The sequence below is a fragment of the Herpailurus yagouaroundi genome, unplaced genomic scaffold, assembly GCF_014898765.1.
Source record: "Herpailurus yagouaroundi ecotype Mexico unplaced genomic scaffold, PumYag 100, whole genome shotgun sequence".
In the NCBI taxonomy this organism is placed as follows: Eukaryota; Metazoa; Chordata; class Mammalia; order Carnivora; family Felidae; genus Herpailurus; species Herpailurus yagouaroundi.
Genome location: NW_024412391.1, coordinates 53,653,345 through 53,679,259, shown reverse-complemented (window position 1 = coordinate 53,679,259; position 25,915 = coordinate 53,653,345). Strand labels below are relative to the sequence as shown.

At 38.2% G+C, this 25,915-nt stretch overlaps 1 protein-coding gene across 1 annotated transcript in view; it reads left to right on the top strand.

Annotated features, from left to right (window-relative positions):
• Positions 1 to 25,915, top strand: part of LRRC72 (leucine rich repeat containing 72) — a 44,440-nt gene extending 18,525 nt beyond the window's left edge. The window contains exons 4-9 of the mRNA XM_040471590.1: positions 4,738 to 4,819; positions 7,230 to 7,340; positions 16,313 to 16,402; positions 17,069 to 17,221; positions 23,930 to 23,957; positions 25,685 to 25,915. Coding sequence (XP_040327524.1) covers positions 4,738 to 4,819; positions 7,230 to 7,340; positions 16,313 to 16,402; positions 17,069 to 17,221; positions 23,930 to 23,957; positions 25,685 to 25,850 — 630 coding nt within the window. The 3' untranslated portion in view covers positions 25,851 to 25,915. The remainder of the gene's footprint in view (positions 1 to 4,737; positions 4,820 to 7,229; positions 7,341 to 16,312; positions 16,403 to 17,068; positions 17,222 to 23,929; positions 23,958 to 25,684) is intronic.

Sequence of the window (25,915 nt, the reverse complement as noted above, 5' to 3'; positions counted from 1 at the left end):
CCCCCCCCCCCCCCCCCCCCCCCCCGCCCATCTGTTTTTTAATCACTGGCCTACGGTGATTTGCCCCTAGGTTTTTGAAACTTGGTAGGTTGTAGGTCAGCCAGATGCAAGCAATTTTTGAGAGATACCCAATTACCCAAGAGATCAACATTAGATCTAGTGAATGGGGCAAGTCAAGCCACTGACTCAAGCTGAGCCTGGAAATGAGCTTGACTGACAGCTCAGCTTCCTACTCTGGATGGTAATGAAGTGCAGTGGTTCCCAGCAAGGACGCTGGAGCCTGAGTCAACCTCAGTTCTGCCATATGCTAGCTGTGTAATCTTGGACAAATTACTCAACAGTTCTGTACCTCAGTTTCACTTCTTAAAATAAGGTAATGATAGTACTCTTACCTTAAGAGTTTATCATGAAGATTAAATAAATTGATATACGTATCATCCAGAAGACATTAATTTGAAAATATTTTGAGTAGAAAATACTCTTAGTTTGAGTAATGGAAACTTTTAGATTGAGTGATGAAAAATATTCCATAAGCCAATATATACAACTTTAATTGGTTCTTTCAATAAGGTTTGGGTATAAATATATTTATTTATTCATTTATGTAAAACATACCTTGTTCTAAAAACGGCTTAGAGCATTTGAAAAATGAAATAATAATATTTAATGTGCTATTTTAAATATTGGTAAAGAATTCTTTGGATTACTACCTTTTTTTCAAGTAGCTTTACAATATACATCATGGAATTTTAGTTGGCTCAGTATATACTGGACATATATGTTTAGAGATTAATTCTCCTATTTTTTGTCAGTTTCACACCAAATATTTTGGGGTATATTTTAAATATGATTTTTGGTGAAAAACATTGCTGATATAGTAGAAAAATAATTTATAGAGTATTTTCCGTTACTTAAACTGATAATATTTTCTATTACTTCAAAGTATGTATGTTCAAATTAATGTCTTCTGGTTACTTTATATAGAGGTTCCTCTTTTTTAAGGAACCAAATTATGGTGTACTATAGGCCAGTTTTTGATCCAAGAGTCAGACAGACTTGGATTTTAATCCTTGCTCTGTTGTTACCTTGAGAAAGTTGGTTAACTTCACGGAGCCTCAGTTTCCTCCTAGATAAATAAGGGATAAAACAAATAACAAAGGGCTATTGTAAGCATCACACTAGATAATGTCTGTGAAAACATCTAGCTCAGGGGCCAACTAATAGTTAGCATTTAATAAATATGACTCTTCCCTCTCCCCTTGACTCTAAATCAGCAGTTATCAACCAGCAGTGACTGCACACAGCCCCCCACCCCCATTCTTTTCCCTGCAAGGGGACATGTGGCACTCTCTGGAGACATTTTTGACTGTCACAAGTGGAGTGTGTGTGTGCTACTGGCATCTAGTGGGTAGAGACTAGATTTGCTGTTAAACATACTACAATGCACAGGACAGCCCTCCCAACCCCAACAAAGAATATTCTGGCCCAAAATGTCAGTAGTTGTAGAGGTGGAGAAGCCCTGTTCTAAAAGAATGCCTCCATGGGGCTCCTGGGTGACTCGGTTAAGTGTCCAACTCTTGATTTTGGCTCAGGTCGTGATCTCAGTTTGTGGGATCATGCCCCACATCTGGTTCTGTGCTGACAGTGTGGAGCCTGCTTGCGATTCTCTCTCTCTTCCTCTCTCTCTGCTTTCTCCCAGCTTGTGCTTCCTCTCTCTCTCTCTGTCTCTCTCTCTCTCTCCCCCCCCCAAAAGAAATAAACATTTAAAAATAAATAAATGAATGCCTCTTCAATTCTAAATTCATGCTGGCATAATTTTTTCTCCACTAGTACTTCAGTGGTTACCTGTAAGTGCTTTAAGTACTCTCAACTCTCTCTCTCTAAAAAAAATAATAATAATAATAATGGTGAAATAATAATAGCTGTGATTTATTGGGCATTTGTTATGTGCCAAGTCTTGAGCTAAAATAAATGATTTGTGAAATGTCACATCCAATATAAATCCTAAGGCGATCCTTAGAATTAATAGTGTAGACTTTTCTAAATGGATAATTATAATAACGTTTTACTTTAACACTGTCAGTATGAATGTCAGAACAATCAGCATGTGTCCAATTCTCATGCCTAGATCTTGCCTTCAACAACTTACTACATTGCAATGCCTATTCAGCCTTGTGAATTCTACCTTAGAGCTGTCTCTCTCTCAATACCCTCTACCTCTCTTCTCCCTGTCATTACTTTACTCTGGGCCACCATATATTCTTCTGAATTAGCGTAACACCCTTTTTTTTTCAACTCCTCCCATTATACTTACTATCCTTTCTAAACCATTTTCTTCTCTGCCATTTTCTTTCTAAAATAAAATTGAACAGTAACACTCCTGTGCACAAAATCTTGTAATAGCTCCCAGGGTCCTCATGATCTGGCTTTATCTCTTTCCACCCCATTCTCCTATGCATCTCACCCCAACAAACAGTGCAGTCTTAAAATCCCAGTAATCATGGTACAATGACATTAATGCTCTTGTGAAAACTGTGATGCTATAATCAAGATGAAATTATGGAGTTTATTAGTCTTCTTTCTGTGTTAATAAGTAATGCAAGAGAAATTAAAGCCCTGACTAATTAGAAATGTTCTGTCAATGTGTGGTCGGGCAGGCAACTGGAAAAGAAGAGAAGACAAAGTCATGCTTTCCAATGGGGTTTGTTTTCTATATTTATGTCGGGTGTGGCTATCATTAGATCAGGGAGTGGTAAGGGGAAGGAAGGCAGTGAGTTGCTGTCAGGAGGCCAGAAGGAAGAGTAGAAAGGGATAGGAAGCCAACTGGGATCCGCCCCTCATTGTGTTGCTAGGTCTCCTACCTGGGAAGAACACAGCCCCTCTTATGACCTAACAAAAGCTGTGGTGAAATTACTGGTGGTCCTCCTGCACGGGCGCTGACATAATTTGGTGCAGATGAATCTGTGAAATGATGAGATAAACAGCACATGTGCCTTTTATAGCTTCGTAATTTGCAAATGTTGCAAATATAACAACAACAGAAAAATAAAAAAACAATTCATTAAAGAAATCAGTTGTGCAACTTGGGACACAAATCTAACATAGCTTTTCTGAGCTATGAGAGGGCGTGACTAAAATTCGCAATGAATCCTCACTTCATCACACGGTTGGCATCTATCTGAATCAATCCATCAAAGGCCAAAAACATTTCACTGATAACAATAATTCCTATGATAAGCTTTAATAAACACTTAAAACTAATGTATAATCATGAGCATATACTTTTGTATTTATAAAATACGAAGCACTTGGTCAATAACTATTAATGGGAATAGTCTCCCTGATAAATCCTGTACTAAGTAGACAGATAGCCTTATATTTCACTTACCTGCAGCTTTTAGAAGATACCGCCCTGCCTCTGACTCATCCGTCCTCACAACTCAAACAAATTGTTAAATTTTACCCAAGTTATAGAGTCAATTTTTTTTTTTTAATGGAGTTTTGGTAGAGTAACAGAGCCACTTCTGGCATTCAGTTTAGAGTGGAATACCCCATTTCCTGGGTATAGTACTTAATGGTTCATTTGAGGAATTTCAAGAGTGCTTTTGACTCTTTGCAGTTCATATAACTAAATTTCAAAACTGATCTTAAAAATAAGATGTGACTTCACCATATTGTTAAGAAAATGGGGGAGGGGGTGGAGGCAATAAGATACCGAAGAAATATGGTTTTCCTTTCCTTAATGAAGACATAAAACTAGCAAGCAAGTGATTAATTGTATAAGTCAAATGAAGTATGGGAATGGTCAAGACAATGGAGGTTCATGGGCGTGGAGGTTGTCAAGAAAGTCCTTGTTTAAAAAGATGGGCTGTTAAGCCACAGGGTGATGTTGTGCCTTGCCCTTTCCTGCCCTAAGAGTTGTGGCTGGTCAGGATGTTAACACTGGGCCTGCCCTCTTGTGTGCATTCAGATTACACCATTCTCTGCTAAACTGAGATCTGCTTACAGAAGGACAGTGAGCTGGAGGAGCAGAGATGGTTCATAGACTCCAAGAGCTGGAGCAGGTGCAAGTTTCATGAAACAAAAAGTGGGTCAAAACAGGGTGAGAAGAAGACAGTAGTGAGATGCCAGGAGATCAAAGGATGGCTCAGCAAATCCTCCGAGGAGGGGACACCTCCTATGGAGGTCCACTCAAGGATGGTTTGATTCGCTCTGCCGGCCAATGGCTGATCCTTAAGAATTATGGGAAATGTACCAGAGAGAAAAGTCAAGCAGGCTAAAGAGAAGGCGTGACTCACACACAGCTGCAGAGATGGCTTCACCGTTGAGGACAGAGTCCGCGGCACACACTAGTCACTAAATAATGTGTGATGGTGAATCAGTGGGTACATGGGACCACCTCCAATGAGACTGCAGGAGGCAGAACTGGGAGGGAACAAGGTTAGATAGAGCAAAGGGGCTAGGCCAGATTACAGGGGCCTCGAAAACCATGCAAAGAAGTTTGGTCAAGACATTATGAAAGGTTTGTCTTCAATGATCTGAACACATCCTTTTCATCACAAAGTCCTCAGACAGTCCAGATGTGAAAGCATGGCCCAAACCAATAGGTGACAAATAATAATAACAGCAAACACCAAACTTCTATGATCTTATTATAACTTTATACATATATGTATATACATACACATTTATATATATAATTACTATAGAAAATATATTATTATCTCTCATTTTCAGCTCCATGGAATAACATTTCTAACTAGAAACTATTGTCTGACAGAACTATATCTAAACAACAATGCCATATTCGAGATAGAAGGTATGTCTTACATTTTTTCTGCTGTTTGAATAGATTTTCAATTGAGTAATAGCTGGTAACTATCATATAGCTAATGGCAGGCAATAATCTGTTTTAAATTTTTTTTTTTTTTCCAACGTTTATTTATTTTTAGGACAGAGAGAGACAGAGCATGAACGGGGGAGGGGCAGAGAGAGAGGGAGACACAGAATCGGAAACAGGCTCCAGGCTCTGAGCCATCAGCCCAGAGCCCGACGCGGGGCTCGAACTCACGGAGCGTGAGATCGTGACCTGGCTGAAGTCGGACGCTTAACCGACTGCGCCACCCAGGCACCCCGGCAATAATCTGTTTTAATATTTCTGTTGGTAATATGTAGTGAAATCTATTTTTTTTAAGGCTCTTATGGGGATGCCCGTGTGGATCAGTCATTTAAGCATCCGATTACCAGTCAAGTCATGATCTCACAGTTTGTGAGTTCAAGACCCACATTGGGCTCTGTGCTGACAGGTCAGAACCTGGAGCCTGCTTTGGATTCTGTGTCTCCTTCTCTTTCCATCCCTTCCCCACTCGCGTGCGCTCTCTTTCTCTCTCTCTAAAAATGAATAAACATTAAAAAAATAAATACATAAAAATAAAATGCTCTCATATACATTTCATTTTAAGAAATGTGCCTTAGGGGTTCCTGAGTGGCTCAGTTAATTAAGTGCCGAGTTTGGCTCATGATCTCACAGTTCCTGGGTTTGAGTCCCAGGTCGGGCTCTTTGCTGACAAGCCTGGAGCCTGCTTTGGATTCTGTGTCTCCCTCTCTGCCCCTCCCCTGCTCGTACTCTGTCTCTCAAAAAATAAATAAATGTTAAAAAAAAAAAAAAAAAGAGGGGCGCCTGGGTGGCGCAGTCGGTTGAGCGTCCGACTTCAGCCAGGTCACGATCTCGCGGTCCGTGAGTTCGAGCCCCGCGTCAGGCTCTGGGCTGATGGCTCAGAGCCTGGAGCCTGTTTCCGATTCTGTGTCTCCCTCTCTCTCTGCCCCTCCCCCGTTCATGCTCTGTCTCTCTCTGTCCCAAAAGTAAATAAAAACGTTGAAAAAAAAAAATTAAAAAAATAAAAAAAAGAAAGAAATGTGCTTTAGACTACAGTTTTAGTGAAATATTGTCATATACCTTATTCAAAATGTAAAAGAATGTTTTAAATAGAAATTTTGGGGGCGCCTGGGTGGCTCGGTTGGGCGGCCGACTTCGGCTCGGGTCATGATCTCGCGGTCCGTGAGTTCTAGCCCCGCGTCGGGCTCTGTGCTGACAGCTCAGAGCCTGGAGCCTGCCTCAGATTCTGTGTCTCCCTCTCTCTGACCCTCCCCTGTTCATTCCCTGTCTCTCCCTGTCTCAAAAATAAATAAACGTTAAAAAATTTTTTTTAAATAGAAATTTTGCCACTCAAACTTTGTAAACTTTATGAAGATTTTACAAATACTCTTAATGTTTTTAGTGGCTATAATTTTTGCCAGACAAATTCCTCTTTCACTCTGAATTAATTTTACGTATCTAAGCTGACAGTTTCAAGTCAGACATAAAAGTACATGATGTACTATGATCATGAAATACAAAAGGTACAGCACAAAACATTTTTTTAATATCATGTATCATAGGATCAAAATACCATAAATTTTAAGATCCACCGTGAGTTCGGGGCACCTGGGTGGCTCAGTCCATTAGGCATCCAACTCTTGATTTCTGCTCAGGTCATGATCTCACAGTTTGCACGATGGAGCCCTGCTTCTGTCTCTGCACTGACAGTGCAGAGCCTGCTTGGGATCTCCTTCTCTGCCCCTCCCCTGCTTGCACACAGACACTCTCAGAATAAATAAATAAACATTAAAAAAAAAAAAAGATCCACCATGATTTCATGTACTGTGAAGAAAGAAAATCTTCCAATTCAACTATGATGTGGCTATAGTAAAGACACAACCCACTTTCATTTATGCTAAAAATGCGGGGAAATGTGAAATTTAGAATCAACAAAAGTAATGTGAATATTCTTCCTATTGTGTGAAGAAAATATTTAGCTGCGCAATTTCGGGGAAAGTACCAATTCAAATGAGTAATTATTCCCTTGATTGGCCTTATAAATCTAAGTAACAGTGACAAAACAAAACAATAAGAAGAAGAGTAAAGAAAATAACCTCTCTGAAATCAAACAGAAAAATGATAGCTACAGGAAAAAATGTAAAACAATAACAGTGGGAAGAAATTGACTCTACATTCCCACATCACACTCAATCATTCAAATTCTTATGTTTTGTTGTATTCTCAATGACAATTCACATCATTAGTAGTGACTCCTTTTACCAGCTGAAATGTATTCTTTGCTTTTGTTTAATTGGCATGTTTAATTAGCATTAAAAGCATTTAAAATTTTGTACAAAATAATGTTTTTCAGGCCTGCACTTTCTACCTTCATTGCATATCCTCCTGCTACACCACAATGAGCTAACGGACATTGAAGCAACAGTGAAGGAATTAAAGGGAATGCTCAATCTGAAGAGCCTAAGTATTCATTTGTATATTTATATGGCCATAAGTTAAAATAGTACTAACACAGGAAAGGTTGCATTTTTTAAGTTTCAATTAGATCAGTGGTATAACTAAATACTTAAATATTCCTGAAAAGAAGACTAAATCTTATTCATTTTAAAAATATGTTTTTGAAAGAATAACAGGTGGAAAACATTTTTTGGAGAAGTGAGATGGCATGTCAAAGGGAAATGATGAAAGTGACAAAAGATTTACATGTTTACACCTGTACGTTTGGTTTTATTTAAAATATAAATGTTTGCACATATTATGTGATTCCATTTATATGATGTGTCCAGAATACATACATCTATTGTGACAACAACACTGAGAGTTTCACTATTTTTTTTTTAATTTTTTTTTCAACGTTTATTTATTTTTGGGACAGAGAGAGACAGAGCATGAACGGGGGAGGGTCAGAGAGAGAGGGAGACACAGAATCGGAAGCAGGCTCCAGGCTCTGAGCCATCAGCCCAGAGCCCGACGCGTGGTTCGAACTCACGGACCGCGAGATCGTAACCTGGCTGAAGTCGGACGCTTAACCGACTGCGCCACCCAGGCGCTGAAACTTTCCGATTCTGTGTCTCCCTCTCTATCTGACCCTCCCCCGTTCATGCTCTGTCTCTCTCTGTCCCAAAAATAAATAAACGTTGGAAAAAAAAAATTTTTTTTAAATAAATAGATTTCTGTTTGTCCACTGCTGGGAGGGAAAGGGGGGACTGGGGAGTGATAGCTAAAGAATTAGGGGTTCTTTTGGGTGTGATGAAATGTTTTAAAATCAACTGTGATGATGGTTGCACAACTCTTTGAATATACTAAAAAACATGAATTGAATACTTAACAATGAGTGGTATGTGGCATGCGAATTATATTAATAAAGCTGACACCAAAAAAATTAAAAATTTTTAAAGCTTTCCAGTGGGTGAACAGAAAATTTCATTCATGTATACTGAATCACCCCCAGGAAGGAGGTGACCTACATAGTGGAAGACAGTGTGAAATGGGTTGGAAAAATAAATAATACATAGTTCTTGCTCAATAAGCTCATACTATTTTTTTTAATTTTATTTTTTTAAAATTTACATCCAAATTAGTTAGCATATAGTGCAACAATGATTTCGGGAGTAGATTCCTTAATGCCCCTTATCCATTTAGCCCTACCCCCCTCCCACAACCCCTCCAGTAACCCTCAGTTTGTTCTCCATATTTGAGTCTCTTCTGTTTTGTCCGCCTCCCTGTTTATATATATTTTTGTTTCCCTTCCCTTATGTCCATCTGTTTTGTCTCTTAAAGTCCTCATATGAGTGAAGTCATATGATATTTGTCTTTCTCTGACTAATTTCACTTAGCATAATACCCTCCAGTTCCATCCATGAAATGGCAATATTTCATTCTTTTTGATTGCCGAGTAATACTCCAGTGTGTGTGTGTGTGTGTGTGTGTGTGTGTGTGTGTGTGTGTATACATACCACATCTTCTTTATCCATTCATCTGTCGATGGACATTTGGGCTCTTTCCATACTTTGGCTATTGTGGACAGTGCTGCTATAAACATGGGGGTGCGTGTGTCCCTTCAAAACAGCATCCTTGTGTTCCTTGGATAAATACCTAGTAGTGCAGTTGCTGGATCGTAGGTAGTTCTATTTTTAGTTTTTTGAAGAACCTCCATACTGTTTTTCAGAGTGGCTGCACCGGCTTGCATTCCTAATAAGCTTATACTCTTGAAGGGTAAATAACCTGTACACAGGTAGAACAGAAGACAAATTATTTTGGGTGTACCAAGGGAAAAGACACTCAGCCCGATGAGTGGGCTTTCAAACTTTAGAGTTTGGAGACTTGTTTACATAATGTCGTGAAGTTGATGTGTTTTTTTCCTATTTATTTTCTATTTATTTCTCAGACTTGCCTGAAACAGTGTTTTGAGTATGTGTAAAATGGTGTTGATGGTGGAGATTCTGATCAGATCAATTCATAGAGTAATTAAAGTTTTCATATATTTTCAGTGCTAATCAGTTACACCTACTGTATTGGGGAAAAATGACTTAGGTGCTCATAGGTAGGTTGTTCAAACCCCAATGTTAAAATGACACCAAGTTCATGTGAGCTCTATGTTTTGTTGTTGTTGTCATTGTTAATCTAAAATCTTGTTGATTTTCCCTTTGGAAAGAAGTTGAAGACAGATGTTTAGGAAACAAACAGTAATATAAGTTTAGGAAACAAACAGTAATATAAGTTGACTCCTACACCCCATCCCTCCCCTCAGCACACCAACTCGGGCCACAAACTGGGCAGTTGGTCAAGACCATTTGGCCTCCCTTATTATCCTCACCCACTCACTAGTTAATGCATATCTATCACCACCCTTTCTTTTCTGCTTCCTCTATTTAGGTTTTCATCATCTTTGGTTACTTCCTGTCTTGTTCTTCTCAGAGCTCTTGCACAGCACAGGTCCAAGGGGTGCATTGATATTGCCTACACACTGAATGCTGTCCCCTGGAGCTGGCAACATGGCAGTCTTGCCCCCTCAGACATCTTTTAACATGCAAATAACTCCAGGCTTATTTATGAAATGTGATAAGGTCTGTGAAATAGTCAGGATTGGCCTGCATATTGGAATTATCTGGCCCTTTTGTGAGGAACAAATGTTTCTGGGATTAAACGACTGATCTGGAACTCTCACTTCCCTTCATTTTTCCATAAAATGGGCTAATAGCTAGCCCTTAAGATTATCTGAAATAGTAAGCTAACTCTGTCAGACATGTTTTGAAAAAGCATTTCTTGACATTAATGTTATTTTGAAGCAGCAATAAAAACAAAAATGGTATTACTGTGGTTTATGTAAATTACATAATGAATTGAGATGCATGCAGTCTAGAAAATTCTGCTAAGTTGTAAATAGATTTGAAAAACAACTTGGGGCACCTGGGTGGCTCAGTCAGTTAAGCACCCGACTTCTTGATCTCAGCTCAGGTCTTAATCTCAGGATCTTGAGCTCAAGACCTGCTTTAGGCTCTGTGCTGGACAGGAAGCCTACTTTTTTAAAAAATGACATTTTAAATAATAATCATTATAATCACAACATATTTGAATGTCTTTCCTGTTGAGAATATGCTTTCTTATCATGGTCTCATTTAAATCTTCACAGAAATCCTATGATCTGATTAGAATGATTGCCCCTTTAATGGTGGGCACACAGGTCTCAGAGACTTAACCCAACTCCTAAGAAATGTTAACATTTAAACTCATGCCTTGTTTCTTTGTTTAGCATCAATCCATTCACTTGTTTAATAAATATTTACCATTTATTTATTCATTCATTCATTCAATAAATATTTATCATGCATTCACTATATGACCCTCTGCTACACGGAAACACAAAAGTAAACAAAAAAGACCCCGTCTGGAGCTTATGGTTTTATAACTTTCAGCCTAAATATTTCTTAGAGAGCAGAAGGAACTTGATGTGCAACTAAATGGACGATTTGCTAAATGTAAGAACTCAATAATTTAAGCAGATTTATTTTACAAGACAAGATTTGGAAGTTACCAATCAAGGTTGTCTTATCGGAGTCAACAGGATTATGCCCTGAACAAAGTGCTTGGTGCAGAAGTGAGTGGAGTCTGAAATCCAGCCTGCGTCTCCCTTGTTAAGCAAGTATGTGAGCATAGAGTTGTGTCGGCCCTGAGGTGGGTTGCCTTTTCTAGTTCTTTAGGTTGGCCAGCCTGGTCGTATAATGTCCTTATCATTTCCTGTCACAACAGTTGAAGCGACCTCTACTTACAGTCATGGCCATCTAATTCAAGTTACACGACTACAATTGTTCCAAATGAGAATCTTGTAGTGGGATCATTTCTTGAAAGGGAGAGAATGCTATGTCCAATTACCCAAAAAAAAACATTTGTAGAAAAGCTTTGGTAGCAAATATGCACACTTTGAACACTTGCCCCATTTTGGTTGAAGATATTATATGGGAAAAAGTCTCACACGTACTAGACTACTAATTGCATTTGTGCAGTAATGTGCTCAGATTAAGTTTCTCTGAGCCTCATTTGCAATCACAGATTAGATTCAGCTCATTAATTAAAATGAGAGATCCATATATTTTCAAGTGTTAACATTTTTGCCTTTTCAAGTTGTAAAACCGTATAAAATGCTAAAGTGTTGTTATTATTCCACTCCAGTTACAAGTTCTTCAGAGGGTGAGAAAATAGCCTGGAGGGGAAACTTCTAATCCATTTCGGCATTTTCCCCTCCTTTGGCGTTTAAGAGGAGGATTGCCAAGAGATGGCCCAGGAGACACAGGGCCCGGAGCTTCAGGGAGGCCTACCCCAGCTGCCGAGTGTGAGGTCCTGGAAACTGGAATTCCTGACTTCCAGGCTGAGTCAGGAGGGCCCCACCTCTTCTCTCCAGGCGGTCTACCTTTCCACACCCTCCCTCTCCAACTCCATGTTCCTCTTCCCTCCCTTCTGTGAACTCTTTCTAAATCAGGAGCTACGTGTTTCAAAGACCCATTTTCTGGCTAATGATGTTCCCTGACCTTCAGTCCCCCTGCCTCTCTCCCAGCACACAGCAGGAAAACACCACGAGCAGCAGCCACAAAATACTTCCATTCTGCTGTTCCTAAACTTTCACTCTCCTCATTTCTCTCAATTTTTTTGTTTCGTTAAGCTCCACTATTGGGAAGTACATTCAGACACCTGCATTGCCTAAGTTTCTAAATACTTTTTTTATTAATGTTTATTTATTTTTGGGAGAGAGACAGAGACAGAGAGAGACAGAGCATGAGCAGGGGAAGGGCAGAGAGAGGGAGACAGAATCAGAAGCAGACTCCAGGCTCTGAACTGTCAGCACAGAGCCCAACGCGGGGCTCGAACTCATGAACCTGAACTGAAGTCAGACGCTTAACCCGTCTGAGCCACCCAGGCGCCCCACCATTGCATAATTTTTAAGATTTGCTTCCCAGAAGCCCTTTATGGATTCACCATTAGAGACAGAGTGACCCTTTCAAGAGATGGTCTCCATTTTCTTCAGACTCCATCTTCAACGTTTTCTATCCTTTTCCACTTGGCCCCTGTCCACTGCAGATGGCAAATAGACAGGGGCTGAAGAGGGACACTGAGATCAGGGTGGGGCTATGATCTTGATGGCCTCTGCCTTCGAGCCTCTATCTGAAATGGCTCAAGTGGGATTGATGAGGGAGTGTAAGGCAAGCTGACACCACCTACACCACCTGGGCCCCCAGGTGGGATGTGACATTCCCCAGGCACTCCCAGCTGCCCAAGAACAAAGGAAAGGGCAGAAAACAAACAGTTAACACTAACAGTCTCCATCAGTTTACAAATATCTTAGTAAATTAAAAAAAAAAAAAAAAAAGCAATCTTATCGATAGCCTTCTCCAGGAACTCCCTACCGTCTCAATGATTAAGCTTTGCTAGAGGAAGAAACGACCTCAGCTTGACAAAAGCTAGGCCTCCAGTAAATGAACCTTCTTTAGCATATGGAAACCCTTTAAGAAACTTCCTCCTGACTTCATCTCTCCCAACTCCACAGTCTATAAGCAGTCATTCTTCACAACCCCAGTGCAGCTCTTTCTGCCCACAGGTCCTGTCCCCGAGCCTTAATAAAAATCACCTTTTCGCACCAAAAATGTCTTCAAAAATTCTTTCTTGGCCATCAGCTCCGAACGCCTGCCACCCCTCCAAACCCCATCAGGACCACCCCTCCCAAACAACAAAACAATCCATCCAATAACAAGAGCCAACTGGGTCTTTGCTGTTTGTCTTGAAGAAGAGAATATTCTGACCCCTCTACTGTCTTCATCCCCTACTTTAGTCCAGGTTTGCCTTTTAATAATCAGGGATGATTTCCATATTCAATATGAGCATGTGGTGTGCAGTGGCCCACAGATCTTGTTAAAGATGGTGGTAAACAACGGAGATGCTGCCCTTGCTAAGTAACCTTGAGCCAGAACCTCAGAATCTTAGTGTGTGACCATTGCCAGCTGAACTCGCTTCTGCAGGCTGTTCTGCACAGACACAGAACATAACTGCTTTTAACTTCCCTGTGTCATTTTCCCCATCTATTAAGCGAACATGTTGGTACATTATTAATCACATCAACTTTCTTCAAAGGGGGTCTTAAAACCCTTAATGTTCATTTAAATGACGGTTTTCAATTTAGCTTTAAAAGTTTTAAAAAATTAACTGAAGCCAATTATTTAGATAACTTTTTTCTCTTCTGTTTCAAGGAGTAGCTTCGTACATGTGACTCATGTAATTCAAGCTGTGCAGTAAGGTAGTAAAGACATTTTGATATATTATTGGATAGATGTAAATTGCTGAGACTCAGAATCCCAAATTAAGATAAGCAAGACAGTGCTGGCGCCACCGAGGTGTACTCTATAAGTAGCCTAGAGGGAAAGTGGATTAAATAGTATTAACCTATTGAAAGTGAAAGTGTAAGCAATTTTGCTTCATAGTTTCTAAAGGAATGTACCCATACATCATGGAAGGCTTTCAGAACTTTCAGACACAGGAAACTGATTTCATATCTTAGAAACTTAATTTATGGTAATTTTACAGCATCAATCCCAAACTCATAAATCCAAAATGTTGAGTGTTTAATAGTATGGAGGGGGGAAAAAAGAGTTTGGAAATAAGATTGCTTCTTTCTAAAACTTAACAGCAAGGAAAAACAAAGTGAAAAATCGTAAAGATGAAATGCCTCTCAAACGATTTAATTCTATTTTTTAAAGTTAATTTAAGCAGAGGCTGGGCTAAGAGCCCAGCGTTCTGACTTGCTCTCACCTAGATTTTACTTTAGAATGAGATAAATGGTGAGCCACAATGAACGCATCAAGTCTTCAGTATTGAGACACCTTCTTTATAAGTAATCTAACAGCAGTAAATCTAAATTGTATGTTTTGTTGAGCTGAAGCTTGGTTTTCAATTTACATAAAGAAGTTACTTAACTGAAGGCTAGGAAAAAAAGCCAAAAGAAATGAAATAGGAATGTTCTCAGAGGGAAAAGAGAATGGGAAAGGTGTACCAAGAGGAAACGTTATAGCTACATTTTCGATTTACATCACAGGCGACGGCAGACTATCCCCCCCCCCCCCTTTAATGTACGATAGGGTTATGAAGCATCAGATGTGATTCTCCAACACGGTAACCAAAGAAGAGGCTTCCGCACTGAAGCATCTGTGACTTTTTCTTCCTCCTAAACTCTCATTAAAAACAATTGTGTTTTGCTTTTACATCCTTGAAGGATGTTCTTTTTCTGGCCCCAATGCATGATCTCTGTGGATCTTTTAAAACCTGTCCTTATTACTGGTTTAATGTACATCTGTCCTATTCCCTGTTCAGCAGTAATAATTATTTGTCACCACTTTAAATTGCTTTCAAGTTAACAATTTAAACCATTTTTGTCACTCAAGAAATCTTGAAAATTTTCCGTTTCATTTTTTCCTCTTATTTCCCTCAATGCATACATATTTCCTTTCTTTTAAATTCTTTGTTGCTCCTGGATCTACATTTTCTTTTATGCCTTCCTCATTCTGATTGCTCCTGTTTATTATGTACCAGGTGTCTTCCACTGCCTACTTTAAGTCCCTGTAACGCTCAAGTTTTCCACAGGGAATAGCTACATGTAATGGTTTCATTAGCCAGAAAAGTTTGTGTTTATATGATAAATATCAAAATGTTTTATAACCTACAGGGAAAACATCCAGATGATCAACTTTTTCAGTTTTTATCAAAATAGTTCATTGTCTTTGAAGCACTCCCCCACCTTCTTCATGTTTGCCAACTGTTCTTTCCTGGGCTTACGATGCTTAAGGTTTTCATGCTTTTATCAAGCGTCTCTGTATTTTACAGTCCAATGCTAGAGCACTACTCCTAAATTTAACATGTACAGTACACGAGCCCCATTTTGTGATAGCGATGTGGTCGCACAACGGCTGGAACTCTTTCTACTACTGCCACCTAGTGGTTCTCCTCACCACATGTATCTTCCCGAAGTGGTTTTCTAGAAATTGCACGTTGGCAGAATCCAGTAGCTAAAGATATTCAAGTGGAAATCATGAAAGCTTTCTTTCACATTGTATTAAAGTAACCCTGTTTCACACACCTAGGGAAGAAGAGGGAAGATACTTCACTCTTTCCACGAAAATAAAACTCTCACTTTAGTTGAAAAATTTTTTAAATGCACCTGCACGCTGATGTCTAAAGTATGTGACGTCAGAAACGCCAGGAGCTCTTCCACATGCGCTTGCCTCCCACCTCCGGCCACTGTACTAGACAGCATGATTCATTAGGTATCGCAGCACCTGCATAACGGAAATCAGAAGCACGTGCTTCTGGCCAGAGGTAAACAAGACGCAAGATCAGCACCTGTTCAGCTCTGCTCCTGCTGAGCTCTGAAGCCGCCACTGGTATTTATGTAATCTGAACTGCGTGCAATGGTTTAAAGTGGAGGAAGAACACGATATTAGATCAGTGTACTGCATCTCTGCCCGTCTCCACACAGCCACCTTTGTGACCTTTGAGACTGGAAGAGAACCGAGGGAACAAATACTTCAGCAGACAGCAGCATTAAGGCCTCCGCAGAGCTGATATCTTGTCGTTTCTTTGCTAATTAACTTATGGCCATGTTAAAATTTTCATCATTTGTGGTAGATGGCGTAGACGCTATGTCCCCAGCACCTAGGACCATTCTTAGTATACAGTAAGCACTCAGGAAATATTTGTTGGATGAGTGTATTTAACAAATGGGAAAAAACAGGCCGCTCTGAAAAGTGAGTTTTAGTGGGGCCATTGGTTTGGTCCATGGAGCAGAGTTTTACATGTTCTTATGTTTCGTATTAATTCTGCAATTTCCCATATTTTAGCAAGTGATACATGAAACCTGTTTTGAAATCTGACATCTTAACTTGGATTCTCTCTTTGCAGGTCTCTACCAAAACCCTTTGTGCCAATATAACCTGTACCGTTTATATATAATCTACCACCTTCCGGGAGTAGAGTTGCTTGATCGAAATCGTAAGGACACCTCTTGCAGAGAAATAAGTGAAAGGCGGTCTTCTAGTTCACTAGCTGAAAAATGTGAAAGTCTTTGAAAATAATTTTCTTTATAAATGGACTTTCAATTATTTATTTTCAAAATGTTTGCTCTGAAATTTTCCCTAGCTTAGGAATTATTTCTCTTGATCACTGTATTGAAAAGGCCATCTAACTGAGCATAAGGATTGGTCTCCTTGCCCTGATTTTGACATAAATGTGTTGGATGCCAAATCATTTATCCCCAGTATTTTGGTGTTTTATCTCAAAAATGAGAGAAATGGACTAAATCTCTTAAGGCCTATTTAAGTTCTAAAAATCGTTTTCTTTGAAATCCTGTAAATATATATATTAAGACACATATAATCAATGATAATTTCTTTGTGAATACACCTTTAGACATTGTAGATGAACTAGTATGTCCATTTATATGAACCACAAAAATAACCTCACCATGTTACATTTTACCCTTTAGGGGGCCTCTTTTACCTCCAAGGAAATAACTGTGATAGCCCTTTGCAGTTCTGACAGGATGTTCACATATGACATAGTTCAGATAAACACATTTTTCCAAGTGTTCAATTATCTTCTGAATCTCTCTGCTTCTCTATAATGCTACGAAGTAACATTACTATTTGCATTTGTCAGAAGTTACAGAGAAGGAAAGAAGATCAATGATCACCATTTTTAATCACAAAAAGGCTCATATTGTTCAATCAATAGCATTCAGAGGAAAAGTAGATGCCTCCTGGAATCCTAGATCACCATTTAAGCAAAAACCAGCTCAGAGAATACCTCCAGGTATTTTGAAAACAGAAGAAAAATGAAATTAAAATTCCTCAGACTTTTAGTTACTTTGATTATAATAATAATGGCTGCAATTGACAATAAGCTAAGCCCCTACATGGTGAATAAATATTCTCCAATTTTATTAGTCCAATTAAAGTGATATGCAATTTTATCTGTTTATGTATATTAAATTAAATGAGGTAATGTGATAATAATGAGATATTACCTTGAAATTCTTCCTTTAGTATCTAGTGAGTATAAAAGGCTCAGTAAATAAGCTTTGTTTATTATTATTACCACTATCACTGGACAATTTCACCAATTAAAGCTATAAGTTGTTGATAATATGGCAAAAATATTAAGAAATAAAGATCATCTATAATTCCTTCACCCAGAAATAATCACTGTTACTATTTAGGTTGGATTCATATACACACACTCATTATACACAAGTAGAATTTGAATATTTTCAGTGATGTTTCGTTAGAAATTAATTTCTTTCTTTTTTTTTTTAATTTTTTTTTCAACATTTATTTATTTTTGGGACAGAGAGAGACAGAGCATGAACGGGGGAGGGGCAGAGAGAGAGGGAGACACAGAATCAGAAACAGGCTCCAGGTTCTGAGCCATCAGCCCAGAGCCTGACGCGGGGCTCGAACTCACGGACCGCGAGATCGTGACCTGGCTGAAGTCGGACGCTCAACCGACTGCGCCACCCAGGCGCCCCGAAATTAATTTCTTACATGTAACAGCAATCCAACTTCACTGACTTAAGCAAATAGAGATTTTTCTCACACAGCAAATAGTACAAAGAGAGGGTGTTTAGGGTTAGTGCAAAGTTCAATGATATCATCAGTATTTAAGAATACATCTATCTTTTGTTCTAGTCATAGTGTGATTTATGGTTACAAGGTGACTGCTATACAGCCAGGCCTCACAAGGAGGTACAAAAAAGATGCAAAGACAAAACCCTTTTACTCATGACACTGTGCCAAAGAGATGACATAGATTTGCAAAACCACGAGCAAAAAAAAAGAAAAAAAATTTCTAGAAATGAAGGAAAAAAATATTAAAATGGAAAAAGATTTTGAAGAAATTACCCAGAATGTAGTATAGAGAAAGCAAGAGATAGAAAATATTAATTAGCTGTTGAGACAAGGAGACATTAGAAACAGAAGGTCCAGCATCAGTTTAGTAATCCTGAAGGAAAACAATAGAGAAATTGGGCATAAGTTGATGTTTGAGGTGATAACAACTGAGGATTTTCCAAATTTGACAAATGATATGAACCTTTAGATTTACCATAGAAAATTAATCCAAAGACATAAATAACATATAACAATGTCAAAAATCCACACCAAAGGCAAAATGATCTAAAAATAGAATGAAAATGTAGATTACCTATAACATAATAAGTTATAGATTCACAATAAACTTCCCAACTGCAATTATGGAAGTCAGAAGACAGTGATCCAATGCCTTTAAAAAAGAAAATTTTTTTTTAATGTTTATTTATTTTTGAGAGCCAGAGAGTGACAAAGCATGAGCGGGGGAGGGGCTGAGAGCGAGGGAGTCAGAATCTCAAGCAGGCTCTAGGCTCTGAACTGTCAGCACAGAGCCCGACACGGGGCTCGAACTCATGGACCACGAGATCATGACCTGAGCCGAAGTCACATGCTTAACTGACTGAGCCACCCAGGTGCCCCAGATCCAATGCTTTTAAAATGCTGAGGAAAAGTAATTGTCAACCAAAAATTCTACAACTAGCTAAGCTAGTCAAAAATGAGCAAGAGGGATACCTGAGTGGCTCAGTCAGCTAAGCATCCAACTTCAACTCAGGTCATGATCTCACAGTTCCCTGGTTCGACCCCTGCATCCATCTCTCTTCTGTCAGCACAGAGCTGGCCTCAGATCCTCTGTCTCCCTCTCTCTCTCTCTCCCTCTCCCCCACTCATGCTTACACGCGCTATCAAAAATAAAACATTTTTTTAAATGAGCAAGAGGAAAAGAATGGCAAAATTAAGACTTTCCTATCAACTTTTTAATGTGAAAATTTCAAAACATAGGAAAAGTTGAAAGAATGTCACTTACATATTCAATAATTGTTAATATTCTGTCGGATTCACCACCCTTCATAAATGAGGCTTTGCCTTTTTATTCAAGAACGACCTCCTCAGAAGCTTCTACTTACATCTGATTGGCCATCCCCAATCTCCATGTTAACTGGAAAGCCTCAAAATACCACTGAACCATTTAGATGTTTCAGTAACAGGTATCACGACTCTTCACTTCTAAATAATTTAGCCTCTAAGTTTAAAAATAAGGGCATTCTTCTATATAGCCCCAATGACATTATCATACCTAAAAAACTAACTATGAGTGTACTCATACTATTTAATACATAATAATACATATTCAAATGTTCCCAGTTGTTCCAAGATGGCTGCTATAGCTGCTCTTTCAAACCAGAATCCAATTAAATTTCCTAACAACATGTGGTTGTTATGGACCTTTACTCTTTTTAAATTTAAAAATTTTGCAATTTGTTTCCATGACTCTTTTAGGGACCAGGCCAGTTAAATTGTAGAATGCATCAATTTGTATGACTGTTTCCACAAGATGTCATTAAACTTGTCCCTTTACCCACTGCATGTCCCAGAGAATGGAAGAAATGTCCATAGGACATGTTCTAGATGCAGTAGAGTGTAGAGCAGTGGTTCTCAAAGTGTGGTTCCTAAACCAGTAACAGCAACATCGCATAAGAACTTGTGACCAATACAAATTCTTGTCCCAAAAGAGATCGACTAAATTAGAAACTCAAAGATGGGACCCAGAAAGCTGTTTTAACAAGCCTTTCAGGTGACTCTGATATACACCCCAGTTAGAGAACAACTAGCATAGAGGCAAGAACACAAGCTTTGGGATCAGATTCCCCCTAGGTTTGAATACCAGCTGTGCTAGTAAGTAGAAGTTTTATTAATCTTGACCCTAATTTGTTTCAGCTTTCTGATTTTTAAAACTAGGGATATTTTAAAGATATTTTAAAACAGACAATATCTTCCTCTGGCTGTCACGACTCTTATACACACACTCATTATATACACACACTGCCACCACCTGATCTGACACATATGAAGGACGTGATAAAAACTGAACTGTTCTATTAGTCTCCTCCTAGGTTTTTCTTTCACTTCATGTAAGATACCCAAACTGAATGTTATCAGATTAGTGCAAGTGAGCCATGCTATGGCAGGAAGTGAATCTCTGGATAGAAAATCTCCACTCTTAAAAATAGGTAACACACTCTTAAAAACAATGTAAGACATTCCATCTGTTTTTCAGCGCTACTGTTATTACAAGTATGAGGAAGACGGTTGAACACTACCCTTAGCACTTTACCTTTCTTTAGTGCGAGATTGCAGATAAAACTATTATCCTTTTGTTCTCTTTATTACTTTTCATATTAAACCTCCAAAAATGAAATCAGAAGAAGAAAGAATACGGAGAGTGTTTCACTGCACCGGAGAGTTGTTCTTCTGAATTCATAGCTATGTTACCTATAGCCCTCCTAACACTTAGGATGACCCTAATCTACTCATTTCCTACAAAATGCCAATATATCAGAGCAACTAAATAGTATTTTTAGCCCAATACTTTAGCCTGGCTTACTTTAGCTTATCTTAATAACTGAACACGTACAATGAAACTAATAAAACCCACTATGTAAGTTTTTTAAAATATGTCTTACAGTTTTATAGTTTCTATATTTGTTTTGATATAAATCTCATCTTGCTGTGACATGCACATTTAGGACTCTGAATTCTTTAACTGGGAAGAAACCATACTTAAAATTGTTCATAAGGTAATTTTAACACCACGTTTTGATTTCATTATCTTTAACCTTATACTGGGAAAGAAACCAATTATATTCTAACAGCTTGAGAAGTAAGGTCAACTTGTAGTTTCTTCAAATGCCACCTATCCATCCTTGTAAAATGGGTAAAAGACATGCACCGATTTCCATTAATTATCATGCTTATTGCATGATCACCAATAACTTCAGAATCAAAACGCTGTGGGCTTTTATACGGCTTTAAGGAAGTAGACATTGGGGGATTTCCCACCAACTACCTAAATAGGGATAGACATTAAGGGAGATTAAAATAAATGAAAATATCAATAACATTTTTAAATGACTAGTAGTGGTCTAAGTAAAACTGCTGGATTTCTGTATTTGCTCTTCTGCCCCAAACAAGATGGAACTGCAGGGCTAAGACCAAGCCGAGGAGGATGTCCCAGAGCCTAGGCCTAGCAGCTGAGGCGTGTTACTCAGGAAGAGAGAAGAAGAAAACAACAACAACAACAACAAAATTCATGTAGACTATTTAGTAAATGGATAGTTCACCAGAGTGGGCGAATCCAGATATAAGACAGGGAGGCCAGAATCCAGACAAAAGTAAAAATTAAAACTTTTGAGCTGGGGGATCGAAGCCTTGGGAATCCAGGCCTTAAAAACATCTCTGACTCTGAGTAGCAACGACATGAGGCACATCCAGGAAAGCAAATGCCAAGTGCTATGTGTACATGAAGCCTCAGAGAGGTACCAGGGGGTCAATGTGAGAACTCGAGATTGGTTGGCAATTGAGAAAACTGCAGAGTCAGAAGAATTTGTGAAGGCAAAAATCAACAGTCAGCAGAGCAGGTTTTGGAAGCCATGACTGGGGGCCACTGGAGTTGTGCCACGGAGCAGTCCTGCGCCAAAGAAATAAACGAAAACCACTTTCTTCAGGAGACATCATAAGGAAAAATAAATTCCAGAGAGATTAAATATCTAAATATAAATGAATTGAAAATTACATGGGGGGGAAAAAAAAACTTTTATAATCCCAAGGAGACGAAGTACAATCAAAGCTTTACACAAAACTCAGGGCCATAAAAATGAAAAGTTGACAGATTTAAACTACATAAAAATGACAACCATTATATGATATAGGAACAAAATTAAAAGAAAATCTTTGCAATATGTACAATAGGCAAAAGCTAATTCCTATTATATTAAAGGGTTCCTATAAATCAATTTGTAAACTCCAAATTTTAAAAAAAAGTGACAAAAGCTATGAACAAGACATTTAGAGAAGGAAATAAATGTGATGTCTCATCATCAGCCTTACTAGTGAGCAAATAAATGGAAAATAAAACAATGAGATATCAATTTTGTCCTGCAGATATGCAAAGGTTGAGAAGGTTAGCAAAGATTAAGGGAGAAAAAAGCACAACTTATAAATTATTGGTGGGAGTGTAAATTAGTTTAACCTTCTTGGCCATATGGCAGCATCCACCAACATATAAAATGTGCAAACCATTCAAAACAGCATTTAAATTTGAAGCCTCTTTTGCAAAAGTATTTGCACATAAAAAAAAAAGATTTATGTATAAAGCTGCTCAATGAAACATTCTAAGTAAAAGAAAAAATAATGAAAACCCTGAATGGTCCTTCATAGAAGAATATTAAGTGATGGAACATTCCTACAACATGAACCATTGCACTTTAGAATTATTCCATGGGGTATTGAGTATAAGAAAAATACATCATGGACTAATAAAATGCAGAGTATGACAAAATTGGAACTGAGTTCACATATGTGAGTACACATGTGCATGCACATAGGAGGCTGGAAATCTACATACAAAACTCTTAATAGTGATCCCTCTGGTAAGAGGAATAAGAAAGATCAAAGGAAGATTTCACTTTCTACTATTTTCTAGTTTATATTCATTATCAGCAAAATGAGCATTTTATAATTAAAACATATAGAAGGGGTGCCTGGCTGGCTCAGTCAGAAGAGCACAGGACTCTTGATCACAGGGTCGTGAGTTCGAGCCCCATGATGGGTATAGAGATTACGTATAAATAAATAAATAAATGAGTAAGTAAAATGTAAATTCTTAAAAAAATGCAGCAAGAGAGACTGGGGAAATCAGAAATGGAATGATCAGCCATTTGTGAAGGGAACAATTCCATGAACTCCTCTAAGGCAGGGGCTATGTGCTCCCTGCTGCTTGTGGTATTGTGGGCTTTGGTGGCCCAACAGGTGCTGGTACATTCCACGTCTGGCCTGGCACCAGGCCTCTGGAGAGGAATGAACAAAGCAATGACAGTCTCTGGAAGATACCATAAGAAATCCCGGCTTTGTGGACTAGCCTTTGAGCTCCAAAGCTAGGGAAGATGGAGATTCTTGTGATCTAGGATTTGTTTATTCTATTTCTTTGAAGTTAATGCCAAGAATTCAAAAGGTTTAAACTGCCCTAAATAGTTCTCCTCATTTGGTCTGGTAGTCCATTTATAGATTCATGTGTCTATCTGAGAAAAAGGATCACTTTCTGCACATGAGACTCAATATCATAATTACAAAAATCCCCACTTGGATTCCACTGGTAACTTAATTGATTAAGCATTCTGTTCTCAGAGTTTTGAGAACTGTATTGAATTAAAGAACTTGCTTCAAACCTAAGGCAAACCTAAGGCACTATAACTAAGAAAAGTTCAATTTGAGCTCAAGCATCAAGGCATTTTTGATGGATTGAATTATTTATCTAAATGGTCATTCAAAAATCAGAGAGTTGTGCTCTAGACTTTTCCTTTATAGCACAGTTTTACTGTTTTAAAAAGCTGAATAATTATTTGGAAAATACTAACTTAGAAATGTATTTTTTTTATAGATTTTTCATTTGCGAATAATGTAGATAAGTAAGTGATTTTTTTAACTTTACTTTTATTATCAAATTATTTCATAATTGTATTGACTTTAAATTATCTTCATTTCCCAAATAGATTTTAATGAGTTAAAAAATGACTAACTCTTCAATAGATGAGAAAAACTTCTGTCTTTCTGTGATAAATAAGTTCAAGCTATTTATTCATATTTTACATATTTAGGTTTTTAATATTATTATTATAACCAGAAATAAATGAAAAGCTGATTTGGTGCATAAAAAATAAAACCTAAGAATTATTAGCAAATTACAAATGTTTAATGTTCCTCTAAATATGTTCAGTGAAAACAGATATGTAGATTAACATTTTATATTCATGGGAATTTATATTTTCAAAAGTAAATACTTCATTAAACTATGAAAAACATTTCAAATTCAAGAACATTGATGAATTTTAAAGTCATTAATTCTTTTTAAATTTTACACTTAGGTATTTTTTTTTTTCCTTTGGATTCAGGATTGAAAAATATTATTGCCAAGAACACTTATAAAATATAGCATAATGTACGGGCAGCTGGGTAGCTCAGTCAGTTAAGAATCCAGCTTCGGTTCAGGTCATGATCTCACAGTACGTGAGTTCAAGCCCCATGTTGGGCTCTCTGCTGTCAGCACAGAGCCCACTTTGGACCCTCTTCTTCCCCTCCTCCCCTCTACACCTTTCCCCCTCACTCTCTCAAAAATAATAAAAAAAAAATTTTTAACAAAAAATTTAAAAAATAATAAAATATAGCATAATGTAGAGAAATAACAACTTTCTAATAAAATATAGTTGAGATACTAATAAGCATATGACATCTACGAATAGTTTAATAATCTCATTTAACACTGGTTTTAAATCATGAACATATGAATGTGGAATAGCCAATCCCAAATATATTTAAAAACTGTATTTAAAAAATAAACAATATAAACAATAAAAATAGCATTCCTTAGTCTGAAAGTCATTTATCAGTAGAAGCGAAGAGTTGTTAGTGGTACTATGCTACCAATAACACAGAAAAATATGGCATTTATGGGGGGGGGTTGTTTCCTTATTTATTTTTTAATTTTTTTTTTCCAACGTTTATTTATTTTTGGGATAGAGAGAGACAGAGCATGAACGGGGGAGGGGCAGAGAGAGAGGGAGACACAGAATCGGAAACAGGCTCCAGGCTCTGAGCCATCAGCCCAGAGCCTGACGCGGGGCTCGAACTCACGGACCACGAGATCGTGACCTGGCTGAGTCGGACGCTTAACCGACTGCGCCACCCAGGCGCCCCTATTTTTTAATTTAAATCCAAGTTAGTTAACGTATAGTATAATAATGGTTTCGGAGTAGAATTTACTGATTCATCATTTACATATAACACCCAGTGCTCATCCCAAGAAATGCCCTCCTTAATGCCCATTTAGCCCATCTCCCCACCTGACTTCTCTCCAACGACCCTCAGTTTGTTCTCTATAGTTAAGAGTCCCTTATGGTTTGCCTCCCTGTCAGTTTTTATCTTATTTTTCCTTCCCTTCCCCTATGTTCATGTTTTGTTTCTTAAACTCCACATATGAGTGAAATTCTGTATTTGTCTTTCTTGAGCTAACATTTCACTTAGCGTAATACATTCTAGTTCCATCCATGTTCTTGCAAATGGCAAGATTTATTTGTTTAAATCAAAATTTCACTTTGGCTTAATGACATTTTGTCTGACATGACTGCCATTTTTGCAGAACTGTGTTTGATGACCCAGAAGATGCTGTATTTGTAAGGTCCATGAAGAGATCAGCTATGGCTATTACCTCCCTCAACTGGGACACAGTTCCAACACGAGAGGAAAAATACCTTGATGAGAAAGGCACAGAATCTGCTCAAATGGCCACCATTACACTGAGATAAACCCTGGTATCTGTAGAAAGCCTAGTGGTTTCTAGTTCTTCATTAAACTTCTCTGTGATTAAGTA